Source organism: Fulmarus glacialis, unplaced genomic scaffold (assembly GCF_000690835.1).
Source record: "Fulmarus glacialis isolate BGI_N327 unplaced genomic scaffold, ASM69083v1 scaffold6549, whole genome shotgun sequence".
Classification (NCBI taxonomy): domain Eukaryota; kingdom Metazoa; phylum Chordata; class Aves; order Procellariiformes; family Procellariidae; genus Fulmarus; species Fulmarus glacialis.
In genome coordinates, this window is record NW_009235096.1 from 592 (window position 1) to 20,846 (window position 20,255).

Below are 20,255 nucleotides of genomic sequence, written 5' to 3' on the forward strand. Positions count from 1 at the left end.
TATCTATAGGGGTATGCCTACTGAAAAATTGGGGATGATAGAGAAGAACATGTTTGTAGTTTGACTCCCCCGTCTTTCTCTACTGCGTAGAGATTAAAAAGGTGAATGCCCCCTTTCTATTGGTCACTAGAAAGGGAATCTGCTGAACGTTATAGGGTGTCTGTGTTGTAAGGAGGCCTTTGGAAAACTGCGTGAAAACGTGCCATAGTGTTACAGAATCTACCTTTGATCAAGTGAATAAGGAATAAATAAAAATACCAGTTTCACTTGCTAAGAGAGCTGTTGTGAGTTCAAGTTGTGTCTGGGTTGCTCCACGTTATTTTTCTTTCCTAGAATGATGAGATACCTAGAATAATATATTTCAGCCTTAATGAAGTCATATTTTTAGGAATAATGCTAAAATATGACGACTTAGTCATTGGCAAAGAGAGATATAGCTACCCAGTCTTCCAACAAGTTAATACTTAGTTGGTTAATATTTGATGCAGCATGGAAGTGTCATGCTAAGCTATTACAAAATCTTGTGGTGTAATGTGAGAATTCTCAGTGCTGCTGACGAGAAGTAAAGAACCTCATAGCAGGTCGTTGGAACATTGTCTCAGTTGTGAGCTTTCTTACCAAACTCTTTATCTTCTAGAAAATTTTTAGTAATGATGGATAACAAAGGGGCATTTTCTAGTAACACTTGATAGTACCTGGGGAAAAAGTGCCTGGGGCAAAAGTGAGATAGAAACATCAGTATTATGTTTTGCTGTAGTTGAACTGTACAGACTTTTAATAGATTGCTATATAGTAACAATTTCCAATAATACAGGACTGTTAATTCCTAACATTCATTTTTTATAAATTGTAGTAGAGTAAAATACGGTATTGGAAGATGCAGATAACAGTAATGTGAATTACAGGCTGTAGTTCTGTGAACACTTCAGGTGTTAGCTGGAGCTGCTGCCAAAAGAAACAGTCCTATTCTGCTTTGTCTGGTGCTTCTTCCTCCTTTCCTTTGTGCTAAAATTTCTGTGTGCCTTTGTGGAGTTAAACTATTTGAGTTCATTTAAAAAAAAAAAAAAACAACCCACCAGGCAGGCAACAAAAAAGTTAACTCTCTCTCTTGCATGGGTAAGAGCTTGTATGCAGTAATTGCTGTGACATCTCATGCACAATGAGGCTGATCTGCTGTCTGCGTCCATAGTTCCCGTAGTAAGGTTTTCATGCAGTTTGTGCTATCTATTTGTTAGGATGAAACTGGAATATAAATACATTTTCTCTTAAAGCTGGTAGAATAGATAATACTAAAAGTTGCTTTAAAAAGTAAACTTTCCACTTCAATTACTATAAAAATTTGTAAAGCAAGATATTTTCAGAGGAACGTTTCTGGTATACCAAATAACAGAATGTAATACAAATTGGCCTTTATAGAAGAATAACTTTTAGATGAGTAGTTCAGTGATAAATCTGTTAAATATTTAGATATTTTAAACTTGATATAAAAGGAACCATACCAACTTTAGGCTGAACTCACAGATGAATGGCAACATTTATTTTAATCAATTATTAAGGCAACTACTGGTTTATCTCTGTGGGTGATGAAAGTGGATTTTAGCCTCCCTATTGCATTCCTGAACAACTTTCATTAGGGTTAGGAAGCTGATGAAAGTACTTAGATTTGTTTGGATAGGCTGAAATGGTTGATTAACAGGGAACTGAATTCAGATAGACCAGATGTATGGGTCTTAACAGCTTTAGAGGTATCTGATATCTGTAATATTTTAATCATTGTCAGGAAAGGATTCACCCAGTGCAGTGAAAATGGTCCCCCTTAATTTTGCATGGGTTTTCTTGTAAAAACAAAAAGTAATATTCACGAAAAATAATGTTTTCTATTTGATTTGACACTTGTTTGTCTTCAGCACTGTAGTCAGGGCTAAGGTTTATAGGGTTTTATTCTTCCTAATACCTCTATTAAGACATAATTTATGCAATCTTAAATAAACTACATGTAACACCAGGGAGAGGAACCGTATTTAAATGTCTTCAGTGCAAATGCTGGTTATAGTTTCATTTGATAAATTCCTTGACTGCACGTGCGTTTAGATATACTTTATTTTAATAATTTTTTGTTAACATGTGAGTACTTTGGCATGTTTTGTCCTATGGTATTTTATTCTGTCATTTCTTGTAGAAACAGCTCAGACAGAAAATGTAGAAGAAAATGAAGAACCTTTTGTTGCCCCTCCGGGACTGAATGTACCTTCTGACGTGGAACTGGTATGTGTGTACATTTAACACAACCTACGCTTCTGTCAATTTTCGAGGAGTTTATGGTGCTTTACTGTTGTGTTTTTTTTTCCATTAACTTCAGTGTGGTACATCTTAAATGATTCTAAAATAGTAGCTTAATTTCAAATGTTCTTTCTTGAATTCTTGAGTTGCTATCAACTCTCTTGAATCTTCTTTTTCACACTGAAATTATTGCAGTGCTTATGCTAAGTGCATTTAGTATCGCTTGTGATACTATTTTAGATAATGCAGAAAAAAGGCAGTTCTTGAAATGGATACTTACTGAGATGTCAAGGTTGACATTCCCAATGTAAAGGACCATTAAACCAAAAGATTGCTTCTGTTCAAGATTTTTTTCTGGATTCTTTTTAATTGAGTCCCAATCTGAAGGGGGTAGGAAGTGATCAAATATAAAGGCTGTGTTTAAGACTAGCCTATTCAAAGAGAAAAGCAATAGTTTATTTCTAGCAAATTCTGAAATAACTTGAAAGTATTAGCATATAGAAGCTCTTTCCTTCCTGTGATGTTACCAAATTTGCTACATAAAAACTAAACTGTAAACTTAATTGCAACTTGTGTTTTTTCCTGAAGAGAGCTGAACAGTTGCCTGCTTGAGTACTCTTGTAATCATGAGGATTTTCAATTTATTTCAAGTTTAATAAAAGATACTGGGAAGCCAGATAATATTCTTTCTCCTATCCTGTGGTCATGAAAGTGTTAATTTATATTTGGGCTGCCTTCTCAAGTTGATAATCTTGGCCAGTAAAGATTCAAAGCACTCTGTTAGAATAACTAATAGTGAACATAGGATATTTGTTGTAAGAGTGTTTTTCTACTCCATTAGCTTTTAATTGAAAATTTTTGTCCTGTTCTGTTTTTTGTATGAAATAAGAGCTATTTAACAAATCTAATGTGCAACTTTACTTGTTCTAATTTTACTTTTTCTACTTTTCTTTACAATCTTATAATACATTTTGTTGGTGAAGTGCTTACAAACGTACTTCTGAGTTCAGGAAAAATTTTTATATGTTATTGCCTTTAAATTATGAGTTATACTTTAGTCTTAGAATAAGAATGTTGAGTTCTCAGTGAGAAGCTGCTTATTTAGCATTTGGATGCTGTTTCCACAAAGTAACTGCTGATGAAAGAATGTTTGCTGTTTCAGATAGCTGCTTTGCTTGAATTTTGTTCTGAAACTTAAGATATATTTTACGTGTAAGTTGCAGAATGCAGTGTGGGGCTTACTGAAATAATTTCTCAGTCGGCTATTGAACTCTAGTATATTCAAATGAACAGAAAGCAAATGTGCTCATACTTGTTTCTGATTTAAAAAAACCAAACAAACCAAAATGTCTAGACAGCAGCTCTGTAAACAATGTATACTTGACCTTGGATTGGGAATTGTGAGAATTTTTTTTTGTAAGCCTTGATTTGTTGTTGTTCTAGTCAAGTCATTCAGTTTTACCATTGAATGTATTTATTCTGTATTTTTTAATTCAATTACTGTGAAGGATAGAAGTCTGGTAAATTATTGGTGGAGTTTTACAGGCATGTTTAAAAAATACTTCTCACTCTACCCTGTTCCATTTAAAAAAAGGAGGGAGAGAGAGAGAAGTACATCATAAATTCCATTGCCATTATGTCGATCCACAAGTGATTGGAAAAGGTCTACAGATACATGGCTGATTTGTGGAAATGACAGAGTAGTGTTCTAGGTCTCTCCTGAATTTACTGCTAATTAACATTCAAGTTAAAAGACATGGCACTTGGTGGTGATCATGGAGGGGGGAGGACACTTGTAGACTTTGAATCATTTTGGGGAGGAAACTGTAGTGCTTGCAAATAAGATAGAATTTGAGAATCAGCTTGCTAGCTTGGAGACTTTGTTCACAGTCTGCAAAGTGCAGTTCAATAAAGACAGACACAAAATAGTTTCTATAATACAAAACAATCCAAAGTGCCATTGTCAAATGAAGACTGAGTAGTTAGGCAGCACTACTGCAAAAAAAGGCCCAGAGGCTGTAGTGAGCTGTTGAATGTTCAGCATATGGCAACTTCAACTGCAGCAGTAATGTCATTCTGGAACTTAAAATAGAAGAGTTGTGTCGAGGATGCAGGAGGTCTTGCACTGCTTAAAACTGTTGATGCCAGGGTTATGGGCAAAGATGACTGTTCTTGACCATTGCATTTTAAGAAGTGTGCATATGCTATGGAAGTGGGCCATAAGAGGATATTATCAGTTAAACTTACGAGGAGAGATTGAAAATTGCTTTGTTTTTTCCAGATGAGAATATCGAGAGGCAACATAGACTTTTCAGGCTTACTGATGACTGGAGGATAGTTGCTTAACTTGCAGTAAGGGAGACTCACTCATGAAAAACTTTTAATTACAATACTAACTAAAGATTGGAACAAAATATCTGACTAGATGATAGCACTTAGGTCATTGGAGTATTTTTCAGAAGGGTTTTTTCTCTGCTCTGGCAAGTACTCTTACTTCCAGAAGTTTTAACAGTTCGTTTCAGTTTAAATGTTTAGTGTTTTTATTAAATGTAATAGCAAACTAGAATATGTCTATGATATCTGCATCTCTGTATGCCATTTAATGTTTTTCACTTTGTAAAGTTTCTAAAGTTTTCTGGATCAGTGGTGTTAGTAGTCTTAGAAGTCAATTAAAAGCATATTAATATTCATAGTGCCTATTTTCCAGAGCTTATAGCGTATCAGTTTCAAATTCAAGACCAGATAGTAATTTCAGATACAATCTTTTTTGAGCTTCCTTGCTGATTTGCAGCTTTTTTTATGAATCTCTCGGCTTTAAGTGTATTTTGTATTTCTGCATAAGAACCGCAGAAATAGAGAAATTTGATGTATGACTAAATAGTGAAACTGGCTATGTGCAAAATGTTATCCGTTTGTTGAGAACTTCATGGCCTCTAATTAAAATAATCTTTGCTAATGTTTTAGAGGGACAAGTAAAACTTGAACAACTAATTATTTTCCATGTTGAACATGTTGTTCTAGTAAAAGACCTAATCGGCTGAAAATAGTTTCTAAAAATGTGCTGTTTGATCGCATTCAGACTTTTTTCCCCCTGAATAGAGCAGCACTGTCTCGTGTGCTTCCAATCTTCTGAAAAAGATTTTCTGAGGTTTGCAACATACTTCTGTATCTGGACCAATAAAAATGCAAAGCTAAAACGAATCATTAATGTGACACTTCAATCTTTATGGGCACACACAGTATGTGTTTCTACAGTGTGTTGAGCACAAGACAAAACAGAGCTATCTGAGTATGAAATCAAAGACAGTGAAAGGTGAAGTTCATTCATTCTTTAACTATATTCTTGTTCTTCTCAGTTCTTGTGTTTGATATGGCAGTGCTCTTTAGGTGGAATTTCAGAAGTGGAAATGCATGGGTGCTGCTTAACTTCATTAATTTTCTTTTTTTCTTTTATTGCTAAAGTGTTCAATGACTCTTTATGGGAATATGACAGCACATAGGAATTGCAATTCTTATGTTGGTCTTAAGATGCAACGTGTTCCTTCCAAGCAAATGCGTAGTAACAAGCTTTTCTAGTTAGGGAACAATATTTGCACATTCAGTGATAATAGAGTTATCTGTTATCAGATAACAGAGTTATCACAAGGACAGCTGTTGGGAAGAAGACCATACATGTTGAGTCTTCAGAGCACCTTGAGGTATTGTAAGGTAGGGCCACTTTAAGTTGGCACTGCTGTGTCAACAAACACATCTGTCTCCCATCTTGTGCCAGCAGAAGGGGGCTTAAAAGAATTTTTTTGCTGCATCAAACTCAACCAGGATTTGTTCCCCTCTTCAGTTTGGTGTGCAGTGGCAAAAATAGTTTTGCTGGTAAGAGGAGAGGATCTTGCAAAAGGATATGAATGAGCAGCTAGGGAAGACTGGGACTGTTGTTTTTTTTCAGTGCTGATATGCTTTCACTAGTTGAAAGTGATTATGAAACTGAATTGCTAGAGAAAGCTGGGAAGAGGGGCAGGGGACTACTGCTCTTTCTAATTCCCTTTGGAGTTCTAACAAACTTTACAAGCTGCTTATGAAAATACAAATATATGTTATTTTACTCCCGCAGCCACCAACAGCAAAAATGCATGCGATTATAGAACGAACTGCAAACTTTGTCTGCAAGCAGGGAGCACAGTTTGAGATTATGCTAAAAGCCAAGCAAGCACGCAACTCCCAGTTTGACTTCTTGCGATTTGATCACTACCTCAATCCCTACTACAAATTCATTCAGAAGGCAATGAAAGAGGGACGATACGCTGCTCCTTCTGAAAATAAAGCAGACGAGAAAAAACGTAAGTTGTTGCTTGTCAAATGGGTAGCTTCAGGATGTGAATCATTGAAACATCCACCAGTCTTTTTTGGTAGAACAGCCACATCTTTTTGGTGCGTTGCAATGGTGATGCTGTTATCCTGCAGCTGAGACTGATGTGGTGATTCAAAATTTTGCTTAAATTGGAGATTTTTAAAAGAAAAGATTGTTTTGGGAAACTTTCAGATACAAGAGCTGCTATGGTCTTGAAGCTTTTAGAAACACTTGTATAGCTCTGGTCCCAACAGAAAGTTGGTCTGTGCACTTACATTTTAGTTTTATTGATGGCTAGCAATATGTTCTTGTATCTATGTTTTTGTGAATAAGCAGATTTATGAAAAGAGTTGTTTCTTAAGAACGCATGCTTGTCTTGTACCATCTTTCTCTCCCAATACAAATCCATAGCAAACCCAAATAAAATTCAGACATTGCTTTTATTTAGACTCGAGAGTCAAATCTGAGGAAGAAGACGATGACGACGACGATGATGATGGAAATTATCTGCATCCGAGTCTCTTTGCATCTAAAAAATGCAGTAGGCTTGAAGAGCTCATGAAGGTACTTGACTTTATTAAATTACTTTCTACCTTGTAAAACATCTGATTCATGGGCGCAAAAATTCTAATATGCAGGTGTTAGGATCTTCCGTTAGCAAAGATTTTTTTTTTTAATTTCCCCAGACTGTGTCTTAATCATTTAAGTCTGTTTTGGTAAACTTTCAAGTTACCTTTTTTCTAGTACATAAATTGTTATTTTTTCATTTGTGAGGAATTATATTTCTATTTTTATGTCCTCTGGTATTGAGGGCATCACTTAAGGATTTATCCCACAGAACCTGTGTTGAAGCTGAAAAGATTAAGATATTTAATGCTTTCTGTATAAAAGCTGAGAGAGAACGTTTTGGTTTTAGATTTTAGTAGATAAAATGTTGACATGAAGTAATAGTTTCAGCGAATAATATTTCAGCAGAATGTGCTACTCACTAAATATAAATTTTGCTGGATGTGTTAGTTATTTTTATTTTTTGAGTTTGATCAGTGATGGAATAGTGGGAATGACAGATGGTTGTACACATTTGAGGCTTTCAGAGGAACGGCACTGGTGCTGCCTGATATTTAGACAAGTCTGTGTCTTATCCCAGACTTGGCAGTAAACGAGTAAGAGTAATATCCGCTTTTTTTTTTATATGGATTTCTGTTCACATTAAAGTATTTTTTTGTTTTGTTTTGTTTTCCACTAATTTTCAAAGAAGAAGTTGATTCTGATGTGAGAGCTACAAAAACAGTAACTTCAATGTTTGGACAATGTTATTGATGTCCATTAACTTAGATAAATTTGCTTTCCAGATTAGGTTGATGCTATCATGCTTTAAATGCGTACTTGAAATTTTAATCTTTTTTTTCTATTCTCAAATTTTTTTCAGCCTTTGAAGGTAGTAGACCCTGATCATCCACTTGCAGCACTGGTGCGCAAAGCGCAATCGGATAATAACTCATCTACACCACAGTCAACAGATGGGGCAGCTGTACAGACATCACAAGCAGAATATTCTTCTGATTGTAAGTGCATTGTGATTAGGCAGCTGGTGGTGTGTCTTGATGAATTGTATGTGGATGCTGGTGGGAAGAAAATACGTTAGCTTCATACTTGATCATTTGTAACTGATATTTATTCTTTTTCAACCTCCTGAACATTTGAAGGTGCATTCTTCCACTGAGTATCTGTCGAATTGTTAGCTGCTTGGGAATAACAGAAATGGGGTGGAGGGGGTGGGCAGGCGGGAGGCCAAGTCTCCAGTGTGTGAGTATGGTTAGCACAATACCCTTAATGTTTTTTGGTAACTTCCATCAGTTTCTATTAATGAAGCCTAATGAATGCCTTCACTGTTGAATATAAAACTGTCCTATAAAGTAATTAATGAGATTCCCATTAAAAAAAGCTTAGCATATTAAGCAAAATGCAGATGGTAAATCTACTTTGAACAGTTTTGCTGGAGTGTTTCACACTAAAAAAAATCTGCAAAGGTAAAATCATGTAAATTGAAGGATCCCACCGAAATGATAAAACCAGGTTTTAGTATAATACTCTGTTCTAAAGTTGGAAGTAGTTTTATGGTAAATAAATCAGTCTTTTATTACACAGTCAATTCCATAATTTTTCATTATTTTCCCTTTTATTCTGTGCACTGGTGCAATGTTATATGTAGAAAATAAAATTCAGGAATATGCAAGATTTGAAGTTAAGAATTGATCTTTTAAATTGTATTTCTCATTACAATGTCTGAGAGGGAGTACTAACTTTTAAGTTCCATAGCTACAGAGGGCATTCTTTAATAAAGGAGTAGATATTCTATTTTATTTTTTTCTGAAAAGAACAACAAAAGCAGTGATAGATTTAAATTATAAGCGGCAGTGTGGAAAGTTGTGTGTTCAACTGCTTTTTCTGTGCCTGATCTTGAAATACCAAGACTGTCTCCTATCTCCAAATTATTGTTAAATCTTTAATCTTAGATTTTTCTTGAGCCATTTCAGATAAATGTAAATACTGTGCTGTCTGTAATCGCTTTTAAGAATCAAGTTTACTATGAAATTTTTGGCAACATTATCTTAACTTCTCTAGATGTGTCTGGTTTCCATTATCTTTGAAGCTGCTTAATGCAGGCCTTGTATAAAGCTCCTGCAAATTTTGTAAATTCTGATACTCAAAAAGGTGAAGTCAAACTTAATTGGGTTTATGTGCCTCTAATTCTTTTCAAATTTCAGAATTCTGAAAGAGATTCCTTGAATATAGAAATGAAACTTACTCTTTCATTTATGGGATTTACCATTTGACACTACTGAGATACAAGAAAATTTATATTGCAGCCTTCACTACAGTAGGGTTTCATGGTATTATAAACCTGTAGGTAATGAGTAGTGTTACTTCAAGGTGGTGGTGGTGATGGAGTTCTTGGGTTTTTTAGTAAAGTTGTTGCGAATAAGTATCACCGTAATGATCTGAGTTGATTTAGATGCATTATAGGTTCAGAACCCACCGAAGGATTACAGATGTTGTCAGAATGTAATATATGGAGAGGAATATGCATGGAAGTAATTTTTATTTAAAACTGTACCTAAAGAGAATCTTAATAGAATTGAAATAAGATTTCAGAGAAATTGAAAATTACTGGTTGTTTCAAGAAAGACTAAAATCAGAATAAATATCTCCGTAGAATAATGCTCGTCAGTTTTCTGATTACTTTCATTTCAGGCTTGAATGATGCAAACTGGGAGATTATAATTTAGTAGCAATACAAGTTAAGTTTGCAACTACTCTTCCTGCCTTTAAAACTTAACAGATCTTTATTCTGCTCTCCTTATAGATAATATAGTCTTTGAAGAAAGTAAATACTGCCACACAGGAATGCTTATGAAACTTTTAAGAGGATAATTCATTATAATTTAATGCATTGATTAAACTTTGCCTCCAGAAATGTAAACTCTTACTCTAAATCCTTTGAAATATTTTACCTGAATACTTTGTTTATACGTCTTTCTGCAGAAAATCTTTAGATTTACAAGAAGTAATTGCCATTCAAAAGTGTTAAGCTAATTAAAGCATTATAAAATACTGTCCATAAAGAAAGCAAGCAAGCCATAAGCCTTTGCATTCTCAAGAAATAAATATTTAGAATCGGAGAAGCCTTTAGTGTGGAAAACTTGCTCAAATTGGTTGTTCATTGTATTGGTGTTAAATTGCAAAACCTGTTTACTTTTTGAGGTTTCAGTAAGTAGGTGTGTGTCTATATATGACGATATAGTGGTTTTATATATATATATAGTGATACTAGTGGTTTAATTTCTCGATATTAGTTTTTAATACATGTGCATTTCTTTCTTAATGCATACATAGTTTTAACTGAGTTAAACTGCCAGAGGTGAATTAGATTAGGAAGAATGATTTCATATTAGGTCATTTTTTAATAGGCCTTCTCTGGTTCACTACTTTATTCATACCTATTTGGCTTCCAGCTGACCTTCAGTGCGTTCTGATTCTGTCCCTTAATCTACATATTTCTTATTCATCCTAAGTGCGTTAATATGAGCATTCTTTTTTTTCCTTTGTTTTTTTTTTTACACAAGAAATTAGATACCATTTCTTAGTATGTTGTGTGAATCTGGATTCTCAATGTGTTTGTACTGATGCAGTAGTGTTTTTTTTATTGGGTGTTTTTCTTCTAATTAGAACATTGTTCTTTAATATGTCTTTTTATAGCAACTGTGGCAGCCATGTATTATAGTTACTATATGCTACCTGATGGAACCTATTGCCTCGCACCTCCACCTCCAGGAATAGATGTTGCCACCTACTACAATGCGTTGCCTGCAGGGGTGACTGTATCGAGCACTACAGGGGTAGCAACAGTACCCCCACCCCCTGGTACTACACCTCCACCTCCCCCAGACACAACCGATAGCAGCAGTGGGTTGACTTCTACGACAACATCTACAAGGTACCACGTATAGATTTGCATGTTGTTGGAGGGGTCTCTTTCCTGCACTTCAGTATGAAGTATTTAGTAAGGGTTCTATTATTGGTCATTCCTTAGTAACATTCACCTGTTTATACAGCTTTGATTACCTCCACTTTGGTCTTTGATATTGTACGTGGTTATTGTTACTCAGCTACTATGAAGTTTTTGCGTGATGGAAAATCAAGTTATTTTAATGGCATAATGAACCCAGAGAGCAAACCTCTGTGTAATGTTTTTTTTTGAAGCAAGAGTCTGAAGGATATTTATGTTCTGTTAATAAAAATGATGTACTTTTGATGTTTTCAGCACAATTGCTCCAGTGGTTGCCATTATACCTCCACCCCCAGATATCCAACCTGTTATTGATAAGCTAGCTGAGTATGTTGCTAGGAATGGGATAAAATTTGAAACCAGTGTGCGTGCCAAGAATGATCTCAGGTAAGAGAAAACATATTTTAAAAGTTGAGGTTTTCATTTTCAAATATATTACCAGGATGTGCGGGTCTCAAGAAGAGAAGTACTATCATGTTTTTTTAATTGAAATTCAGGGACCTACTTAAAGGTAATGCCAAAGCATTATTGACCAAATCCTCAGAACAACCAGCCTAACAAAAACATCTCTAGAAAGTTTGCTCTGAATGTGTATCCTCTGGAACTTTACGCATAGGTTACAGTGCTTCCAAACATCAAGTAGCATTCCATTTGCTAGACAAAATTAGATGGCAAAGGATTATTGGTATTTACTATGTTCATGTGCATTTTCACATATTAAGTTTTCTTTTAACAGGTTTGAGTTCCTGCAGCCATGGCACCAGTATAATGCATATTATGAATTTAAAAAACAGTTCTTCCTTCAAAAAGAGAGCAGTGACAACTGTCAGGTACATGTGTGTTTGTATATACGTATATTAAAAATGCAGTGTAAGTGAGAAAAGGACTTGCTTATCTGTTGTGTTACCATGAGATGTTTTAAAAATGGAACACTGCATTATGGAGAAATTGTTCAGCAAAGGATGTGAATGCCTTTTTTTTTTGTTGTTGCTTTTTAGTTTTGTATAGCATTTAAATAAGGATATGTGACGTAGTGTGATATTTAGTTCTTGCTTTTTAGTATAAGCAGCCACTCAGTGTGGTTGTAATACTGTGTTGGGTCTAGCTGAGATGGAGTTAATTTTCCCCAAAGCAGCCCTCATAGTGCTGTGCTTTTTGTATTGGTAGCTAGAAAGGTTGGTAACACACCAGTGTTTTGGCTACTGCTGAGCAGTGCTCCCACAGCATCAAGGTTGTCTCTCCAACATTCCCCCTCACCAGTAGGCTGGGGGTGGGCAAGATCTTGGGAGGGGACATAGCCGGGACAGCTGACCCAAAGCGACCAAAAGGATATTGCATACCATATGACGTCCGCTCAGCAATAAAAGCTAAGAGAAAGGAGGAGAGTTGAGGGCATTCTTATTTACGACATTTGTCTTCTGGAGCAACCGCTACACATACTGAAGCCTGTTTCCCAGGAAGTGGCTGGATATCGCCTGATGGGAAGTAGAGAATAAATCTTTCATTTTCCTTTGCTTCCGCACGCGGCCGTTGCTTTTGCTTTATTAAACTTCCTTTATCTTGACCCTTTATCTTTTTTGGTTTGTTTTTATTTCCATCTTACCTTCTCCCCCTGCCACGCTGAGGAGGGGAGTGATAGAGCAGCTTGGTGGCACCTGGCATCCAGCCAAGGTCAACCCACCACAAATATAAAATGGCAACCTGAAAATCTTTTGGCTTTCTATACAAGAGAATATATGCTTTGTGAAGGTTTAGGGCTTTGTAGGATTGGGATTAGTGTTCTGTTGTCAGAAAGATTAGGTATAGCTTTTTAACAACCATACCTTCTCCTATGCCTCCTGGTTCTTTGTAGAACAGTAGCACAGTAGCTGGGCTACTTTTCTGACACGCTTTTTTCTGAGGGAGGTTTTGTTAAAGAAGAGTCCTGTCATGATTGACTGAAACAGTATTGGAGCTTCAAAATCTCACATCGGTTTGCTACTTGCTTTGCTGCTTCTAGTCCATGTTATTAGAAGATGATACCCAGACTTGGCATCCTTGTTTTTAACTCTTCTCATGTTAGCTAATGTCATTAGATTATTCTTTTACTGAAAAAAAATTGCAAATAGTATCAGAAATACATTATCTGATGTTAACTTTTCATGGGAAAGAGCTATTTTTTTTTTAGGCCCTATGTCATTTGTCATCTCAAGGCTTAGATTGGGGAGCCTTAAACTGAATAAGGTAGGCCTGTGGGTAAACTCCTCAAAATCGCTTTGTGGAAAATGAAGAAATTCCTAGTTGCTGTTTGAAACACTTGTGTCTAATATTTTGGTTTAGTAGTGAAAAATGTTTTGAAAACACTGTTTTAAAAGATAAGCTGTGGTAAATATGATCTTATTCAGTTGATAAATTATATGCAGAATTGTCCTGTACCACAATACTCACTGTTAGTCTAGAATTTCTTATTTGCAAACCAGTGGGTTGAGTTAATACTTACATAATTAATAAGGACTTGTTAACATTTATTTTGGGGGGAAATTGTACACTAACCAAAGTGTAATAATAAAGGCTTAATTTTAAGTGTTCAAATGAGTACAGCGAAGAAGCAAGCGGAAACTGGTTTAAGTCCCTTGAGATCATGTGTAGCAATGCATATTTTCCTACTGCATGGTTTTGTAGATAATGCCATTCTCTTTAATTTTTTAGAATAATGATTTCAATATTATCTTTATGCTTTAGTAATGTACGTATAGGCAACTAATGCAATTGATTGTTCTCCTTTTGGCCATTAAAGTTAATAAGAAATTGTACTACTGGCTTCAGTAAATACAGGATGAAGTCCTTGATTTCCTTGTGTTTTTCCCCTTCGAGGATTTTCAGAAATTAGTTCTGTTGGTCAGGGAATGGCTGCAGGGAGCAATGAAAGGATCTCTTCAGTACCTGCTATTTCAACATTAAGTATACTTAACAGCAGCCAGTGGAAAGCAACCAAACTATTTATTGAGAGAGGCTCATTTAAATGTTAAATTACTTAATGTCATCGCCTGACTCACCATGTAAATATTTCTAATGTTCTACAATATCCATCTTAGAATTTTTATACTGTGAATTTAGAGGTCATCTTAAATGATTCAGTCATGTAATAGTAGAACCAGTAGTTCTTTACTCTTTTGAAAATCTCAGCACATCTGTACTGTATCAATTTAATACTGCAAAAAACATTGATAGGCCCAATGTTCTTCAGCAAAATCTTGGAAGAAATCAAACACGTTAACCTGTGTTGATCCCTGTAAAACTTGATTTTGTAAGGAGGGTATCATGCAATTGTACATTAGGAAAAAATGTCAAGCTTTCATTCTGTCGCTGTGAATTAACTTTAATGGATTTTGTCCTGGACCCTGGAGATCAAGACCTAAAGAAATATACTTTGGAGAAAAAGTATATGCTTTTAGGGTCTAATTTTAAAAACGTAATTTTTAAAACAGTTGTTGGCAAAAGTGTACCAGCTGAAGAACATTTTCTTTGCTGTAAAATAACAACACTTTCTTACTATAGGCCTGCAGGTTTTGCAGCCTGAGGGTTTACATGAAGCAGTGCATTATTTATAAGAAGCAGACTTTTGGTTATGAGTGCTTATTGATGTAAAATTAGCTGTTGTGTGATTAGCTGATAATGTGATTTTTGAAATGGCTGGCAAAATTGCAGCTCCACAGACACTGCATTAATTCTTTCATGAACTACTCAGTTAGTAAGCTTGCACGTTTCTTTTGAAAAGGGAGTATCTTCATCTGAAGATGTTCCAGCAGATACTGTCGGTGATACACCAAGTGAGACTCAATTTGCAGATGAACATGCACCTGAAGATGCATCTGAGCCAAGTGCTAAGGGAGTTCCAGGAACTAAAAAGGATGTTCCTCCTTCTAAAACTGTCAGTGATGGTAAATTGGTGAAAGGTATGTTACCATGGTTTGTTGGGCGTGAAAATATTTGTATTTAAAAAAAAAAAAAGATGGGGGGAGAGGCAGGGGGAAAGTACAGAAAAGAATTTTTTAATCATGAAGAAAATATTTTCACTGGAAGCTTCAAAAAAGGACTGAAATAAGTAAATTTAGTGCTTTCATATTTCTTTCTTACCAGACTATCAGGTATTTATGGTCTGACAGAATAAATTGTTTTATTTCAGCTTTGTGAAAATTTGAAGGCTTTAATCAGTGACCCCAGTAGAATCTTATTTTTGTCATTTTAAACGTGACAGTTAGAAGCTCTGTGCAAGAAAGAAGTTATTCCTTCTGAGTAAAAGCAGTAGTCTTATTTGAAACCATACATATGGAGGAAGCGTGCTAGGCTTATTACTCAGTTGTTCAGTCTTCCTGTGTTGGACATTAGTCATGCTGGAAAAAAAGACCCTTTTCATGTCTAAACGGAATGTTTTTCCTCTTGCAGTCATAGCAGCAGAGGGACAAAATGGGAGGATCTCTTGGAAGCCAGTCAAACAAAGTCAGCTAACGTGCTATTAGTGTCCTGAGTCAGATAAGCGATTATTTATACCTGGGAACTGATTTCCTGGCCTATTGGGAAAAGATATCTTAAAATTTCTTCTTTTCAGTAAAAACTAGAAACTTAAGTCTTTTAACTAGAACTGAAAACCACTGAAAAAGAAACTAAACAAGAAAAAACACTCCTGACCTGTGTTCCCATGGATGGGTGCTGCCTTCCTGCCACTTCAGTGGCTTTCTTAATTGCTGATAAGTTTATCTACTCCCTGTGGTCCCTTGGAATTCTTCTGTCTTCCTGCTCCTCACTGCAATTTCTTTCCCTCCACGGGCTGCAAGCTCCAAGCTCTTTGCCGTGGTTGTCCGGCTGTTGATACTTCGCAGTTTCTTCTCTGGGCAGGTTGAGTAGCTTCCCCAGGGAAGGGGCAATCTTCCCTGTCTTCAAAGATGCCCTATTAAGAGAACGTAATACACAACAGAAAATGATACCATTTCTTCTTGTTGTGTTATTAATAAATGGCAAATTGGAGCCCATGCTTTAATAATCTGCTCAAATTTAGATGATGGAATGTAACTAATGAGTCATTTCATGACAACCGTATTCCTATAAACTTACTTTCATTTCCTCTAATATGGTACAAATCCCACTTTCTTGTAACCTAAATACAGTACTTGGCTGCAATACAGATACAACATTCGCACTAGATTTTTCTTCTGCCTCTGAGGGAGTAAAATCCCATTTTAGAATTTGTTTTGTCATATGAAAAAGTTGGAAAATCACTATTATAATATCTCTTCTCTTGGAATTCTTGAGTTCTTTGTTTCTGAGCCTATTTCCTTACCCCAGAATTACAAGATGCAAAGCTTATATTTTATAAACCTTGGTATGTAATTTAATTATTGTATTTAAATTTCCCTAATTGAAATCTTACAGGATATATACACAAAAGGCATCCTGAGAAAGATAAATATTGCAGCAGACCATACGGTACTAGGTTGCTTTGCTTGAGATGTGTGAGAAATTCCATTCTTTATTCTTAGAAGTTGCATTTTGGATAAATGGTTTAGAGATTAATTCTGTATTTTTTTCAGAAAATGGTTCTCAAAAAAACCTTGCAAGGAAAATTCTGTGAAGCAAAAGGATTAGTTCAGACTTAAATATAGTTATATATTAGCTATGCTTAATATTTTTTGAAGATCCATTAATACAACATAGCTTGAAATGATCCACAATTTCCTTTTTATTGTGGTATTCCATGTTTTTTACAGGCATTCGTTTTCCTTTGAGTGTGCTGGCATGAGTGTGTTGTGCTGTCCTTGTGTGTCAAGTAGGGGCTGCTTGAAAGGAATGGTTGACCACCAATCTTACTACAGCAAGACTAGCTAAGACGTTTGGGGAAAAGTACTTAGCTTTTGTGTTTGTATCTCCTGAAATGAAATGTTGTTAACTCCCCAAAGTAATTAATTTTCATATAGATGGTAATAAGTCTTTAAATACTCTTCTATGAGTCTGCCAAATGCTATTGTTGTGCAAACGATTGATTTAGGGTGAAGGAAACATAAGGGACCACATCATACTGTAGTGTGTCAGATAGGAGCCTGAGCACAGAGCATTTTCATCTTAAGCCTGGAAGAGTGGAAAAGTAGATTGTTCATTTGGGAAAAGAAGTAGTACTGAAACTAAAATTTATTTGGGACAGAATATGAAATTATTTATCTTATCTCAGGAAATGTAATTCCTGCCTTTCTTTTTCCCTGCTGCTACTGAAGTATTAGAAAAAGACTTTGAGACAAAAGGAAGAAAAAAGGTTGTGTTGTCCTTTTCCCCAAAATAATTAGCATAATGTAAGGATGATACAAGTTTCTTTTTTTTTGTGGTGTAGTCTGCATGAGTAATGGATAAAGTCAAGAAATTCAACCTGCTTTCTACTGTAGTCTAAAAATGTGCAAAATACCATTCATTCACAGCATCATTTGCTCCAATAAGCTTTGCAATCAAGGCCAAAGAAAATGACCTTCTTCCTTTGGAGAAAAACCGTGTTAAATTAGATGATGACAGTGATGAGGAGGAAGAAGAGGGCAAGGAAGGCCAAGAGAATGCTAATAGTGCTTCAAACCATACTCCAGCTGTTACCACTCCTTGTACTGCTGCTGAAGAGAAAAAACCTCAACTTACACAGGAGGAGTTAGAAGCTAAACAAGGTATCCCATGTTACACTGAAAGCAAAATGAAAGATTGAGTCCTTCAGGCAAACTACAAAACTGTCATGTGAATAAGTATGGCATTTTAGGTATTTTGAATCTTTGCTATGTCATGTTAACAGGAATTGGAATTCTTTTCCCACAGTTTCCTGCTTATTGTTAAGAATAAAATCTTCATTGGTTGCTCAGCTGAAATCAAACTTGTAACACACTGGAGTTGAGTACTTTGCTGTAATGCATGATCTTTCTGAATTTTATTTTGTTTTTCCATGACAACCTCCAAGTAAAACACTAAACTTCTGGTTTCCAGATTGCATTAACAGAGCCCAGAAAAAGGCATGTCCGTTTCTCATTTTCTTCAGAGAACAATGAAATGCTTCAAGCTATTTTTCAGTTATATAGCATTCCCATGTAGACTAATACCACCTTGCTGATGTTTCATTACTCTTATAATGCAATGCCGTTAAGTCTTTGAATGGGTTTTTCTTGTTACTGTGTTTATGTATGTAAGGGCAGAAGGGTATGCTGTGTGAATTTGAATGAAATGATCTTTTAAAGGGATCAAATTTCCCCCATTCCTCCCTAAGGCTGTTTCACAGCAGAGAGTGTTTAATAAAGTGGAGATGCTGTCAGTGTTTACCAGTTTGAAAACTTAATATTTCTCTTACAACTATGAGTATGCCACAGGAATTTAATTTTTCATTTTCAGAATGTTTTTTTTGCTCCTAAATAGCAGTTCCTTTGCAAACTTTAGTAGCACAAAGTATGCTATGGTGATACATATCTAAAGCAAATATGAAATATTTTGTATGATTAAAAAAATGAAGTAAAACATGTTTGGAAAAAGTTGTGTGTTGGAAAAACTGTGCAATTGAACAAAAAACCAGTTGTCTTGTACATGCACAGAACACAAAAGTGGAAGTGTAAGATGAAAAAGATTAGACAAAATATCCATTAGGTGCATAGTTAAATAAATGGGCTTATTCTCTTTCTGTAATCACGTAACAATAACGGTTGTAACAATGGTGAAACAGTTTCTGAAAATTTCTGGAGCAGCCCTTTTTAAGATGTATGTAAATAGGGCTGGAAAATGTAAAGATCAGATCTGTGGAAAGAGAAAAATGGAGAGTTTGCATCGCTTTAGTAAGTACCAGAAGAAGCTTCTGAATTTACAGTGCTACTTTTTTAGATAGCTTTTGTAAATAGAAATTTTTACTACACCTGTACTGCTTTTCATCAAGCAAATGATATATCTATGAATTAAGATGCTTGGAATTTCATAATTTCAAGCTGATACGTCCTTATTATGTATTAGGTTTGAAAATGGTTGGAAGGGCTATTCGGTTGTTTGTGTTGGGGTGTGTGTGTTTGTTTCAAGGAAACCTAAGTTCCCCAAGCGTGACTCACTCTATGCTTAACTGTCTTTCTTAGCAAAGCAGAAACTAGAGGATAGATTAGCAGCTGCAGCAAGAGAGAAGCTTGCACAGGCCTCCAAAGAATCAAAAGAAAAGCAGCTACAAGCAGAGCGCAAAAGGAAAGCTGCACTGTTCTTGCAGACCCTGAAAAACCCTCTGGCAGAGGCAGAAACTGAGAAAATTGAAGAGAATTCCTTCAATAACGAGGTAAGCAGGAAATAAATTTCTCTTTACCATAAAGCTAGCAGAAAACTTGCCTATAGAGTGTGAATCTGACAGTATGTTATGAAGTTGACTGAAGAGAGAGAAGCTTTTCTAAATGGGGAGAAATTTGTATTTTAGACACTGTTAATCTTGTTCAGTTATCTTACATATGTTTCTCATCTGTCATTAAAGAACTGGTAGAGAAATACGATGCATAATTCAGAGGTCAGTTAGCCAGTTACAGAAAGGAAAATGAGCTTGCAAGTTTAACTCTGTACTAGTGGTCCATGAATTAGAATGCTTACCTTTCAAGAGTATTTGGATATCTGTTGTGATATTTACTTATTTAATGTGTATTTTGATGTGAGTAGACATCTTCAAGTTCGGAAATGATTCACGGGCAACTGAGCTTGCTTTAAGATTTACCTTGCACCTGTTTGCTGAGTTTTGTTGTTTGATTTTTATTAATTTAACTGGCACGAAACTGAGATGAATGGTTAGTGAACTGGTTTCTAGCTGGGACATCCTTAATCAAGAAGACAAATACATAGGTGGGAGAAAACTAGGCTATATAATAGTTATTAGTATTACAAGGATAATATTTTTAAAATAAAGCTAAATTTACAGATAGTGGCACAAAATTCAAACATATATGTATGCATGTTATTCACTGGGCATAGTCAATGAAGAGTCAAAACAAAAAACTCACAGTGAAATAATTGAGGGGGCTAATTAGGCTGCTAGCTGTCTTCCAGAGAACTGGA

General features: G+C 35.5%; 1 protein-coding gene across 1 annotated transcript; it reads left to right on the forward strand.

Annotated features, from left to right (window-relative positions):
- Nucleotides 1-1,032: 1,032 nt before the first annotated feature.
- Nucleotides 1,033-19,494, forward strand: SFSWAP (splicing factor, suppressor of white-apricot family; the record flags this gene model as incomplete). The annotated part of the gene is made up of 11 exons (XM_009585875.1): nucleotides 1,033-1,085; nucleotides 2,178-2,265; nucleotides 6,389-6,614; nucleotides 7,074-7,189; nucleotides 8,055-8,190; nucleotides 10,886-11,123; nucleotides 11,451-11,582; nucleotides 11,932-12,025; nucleotides 14,953-15,130; nucleotides 17,639-17,872; nucleotides 19,304-19,494. Coding segments are annotated over 11 exons (1,686 nt in total), but the record flags the coding sequence as incomplete, so codon positions are not given.
- Nucleotides 19,495-20,255: the final 761 nt, after the last annotated feature.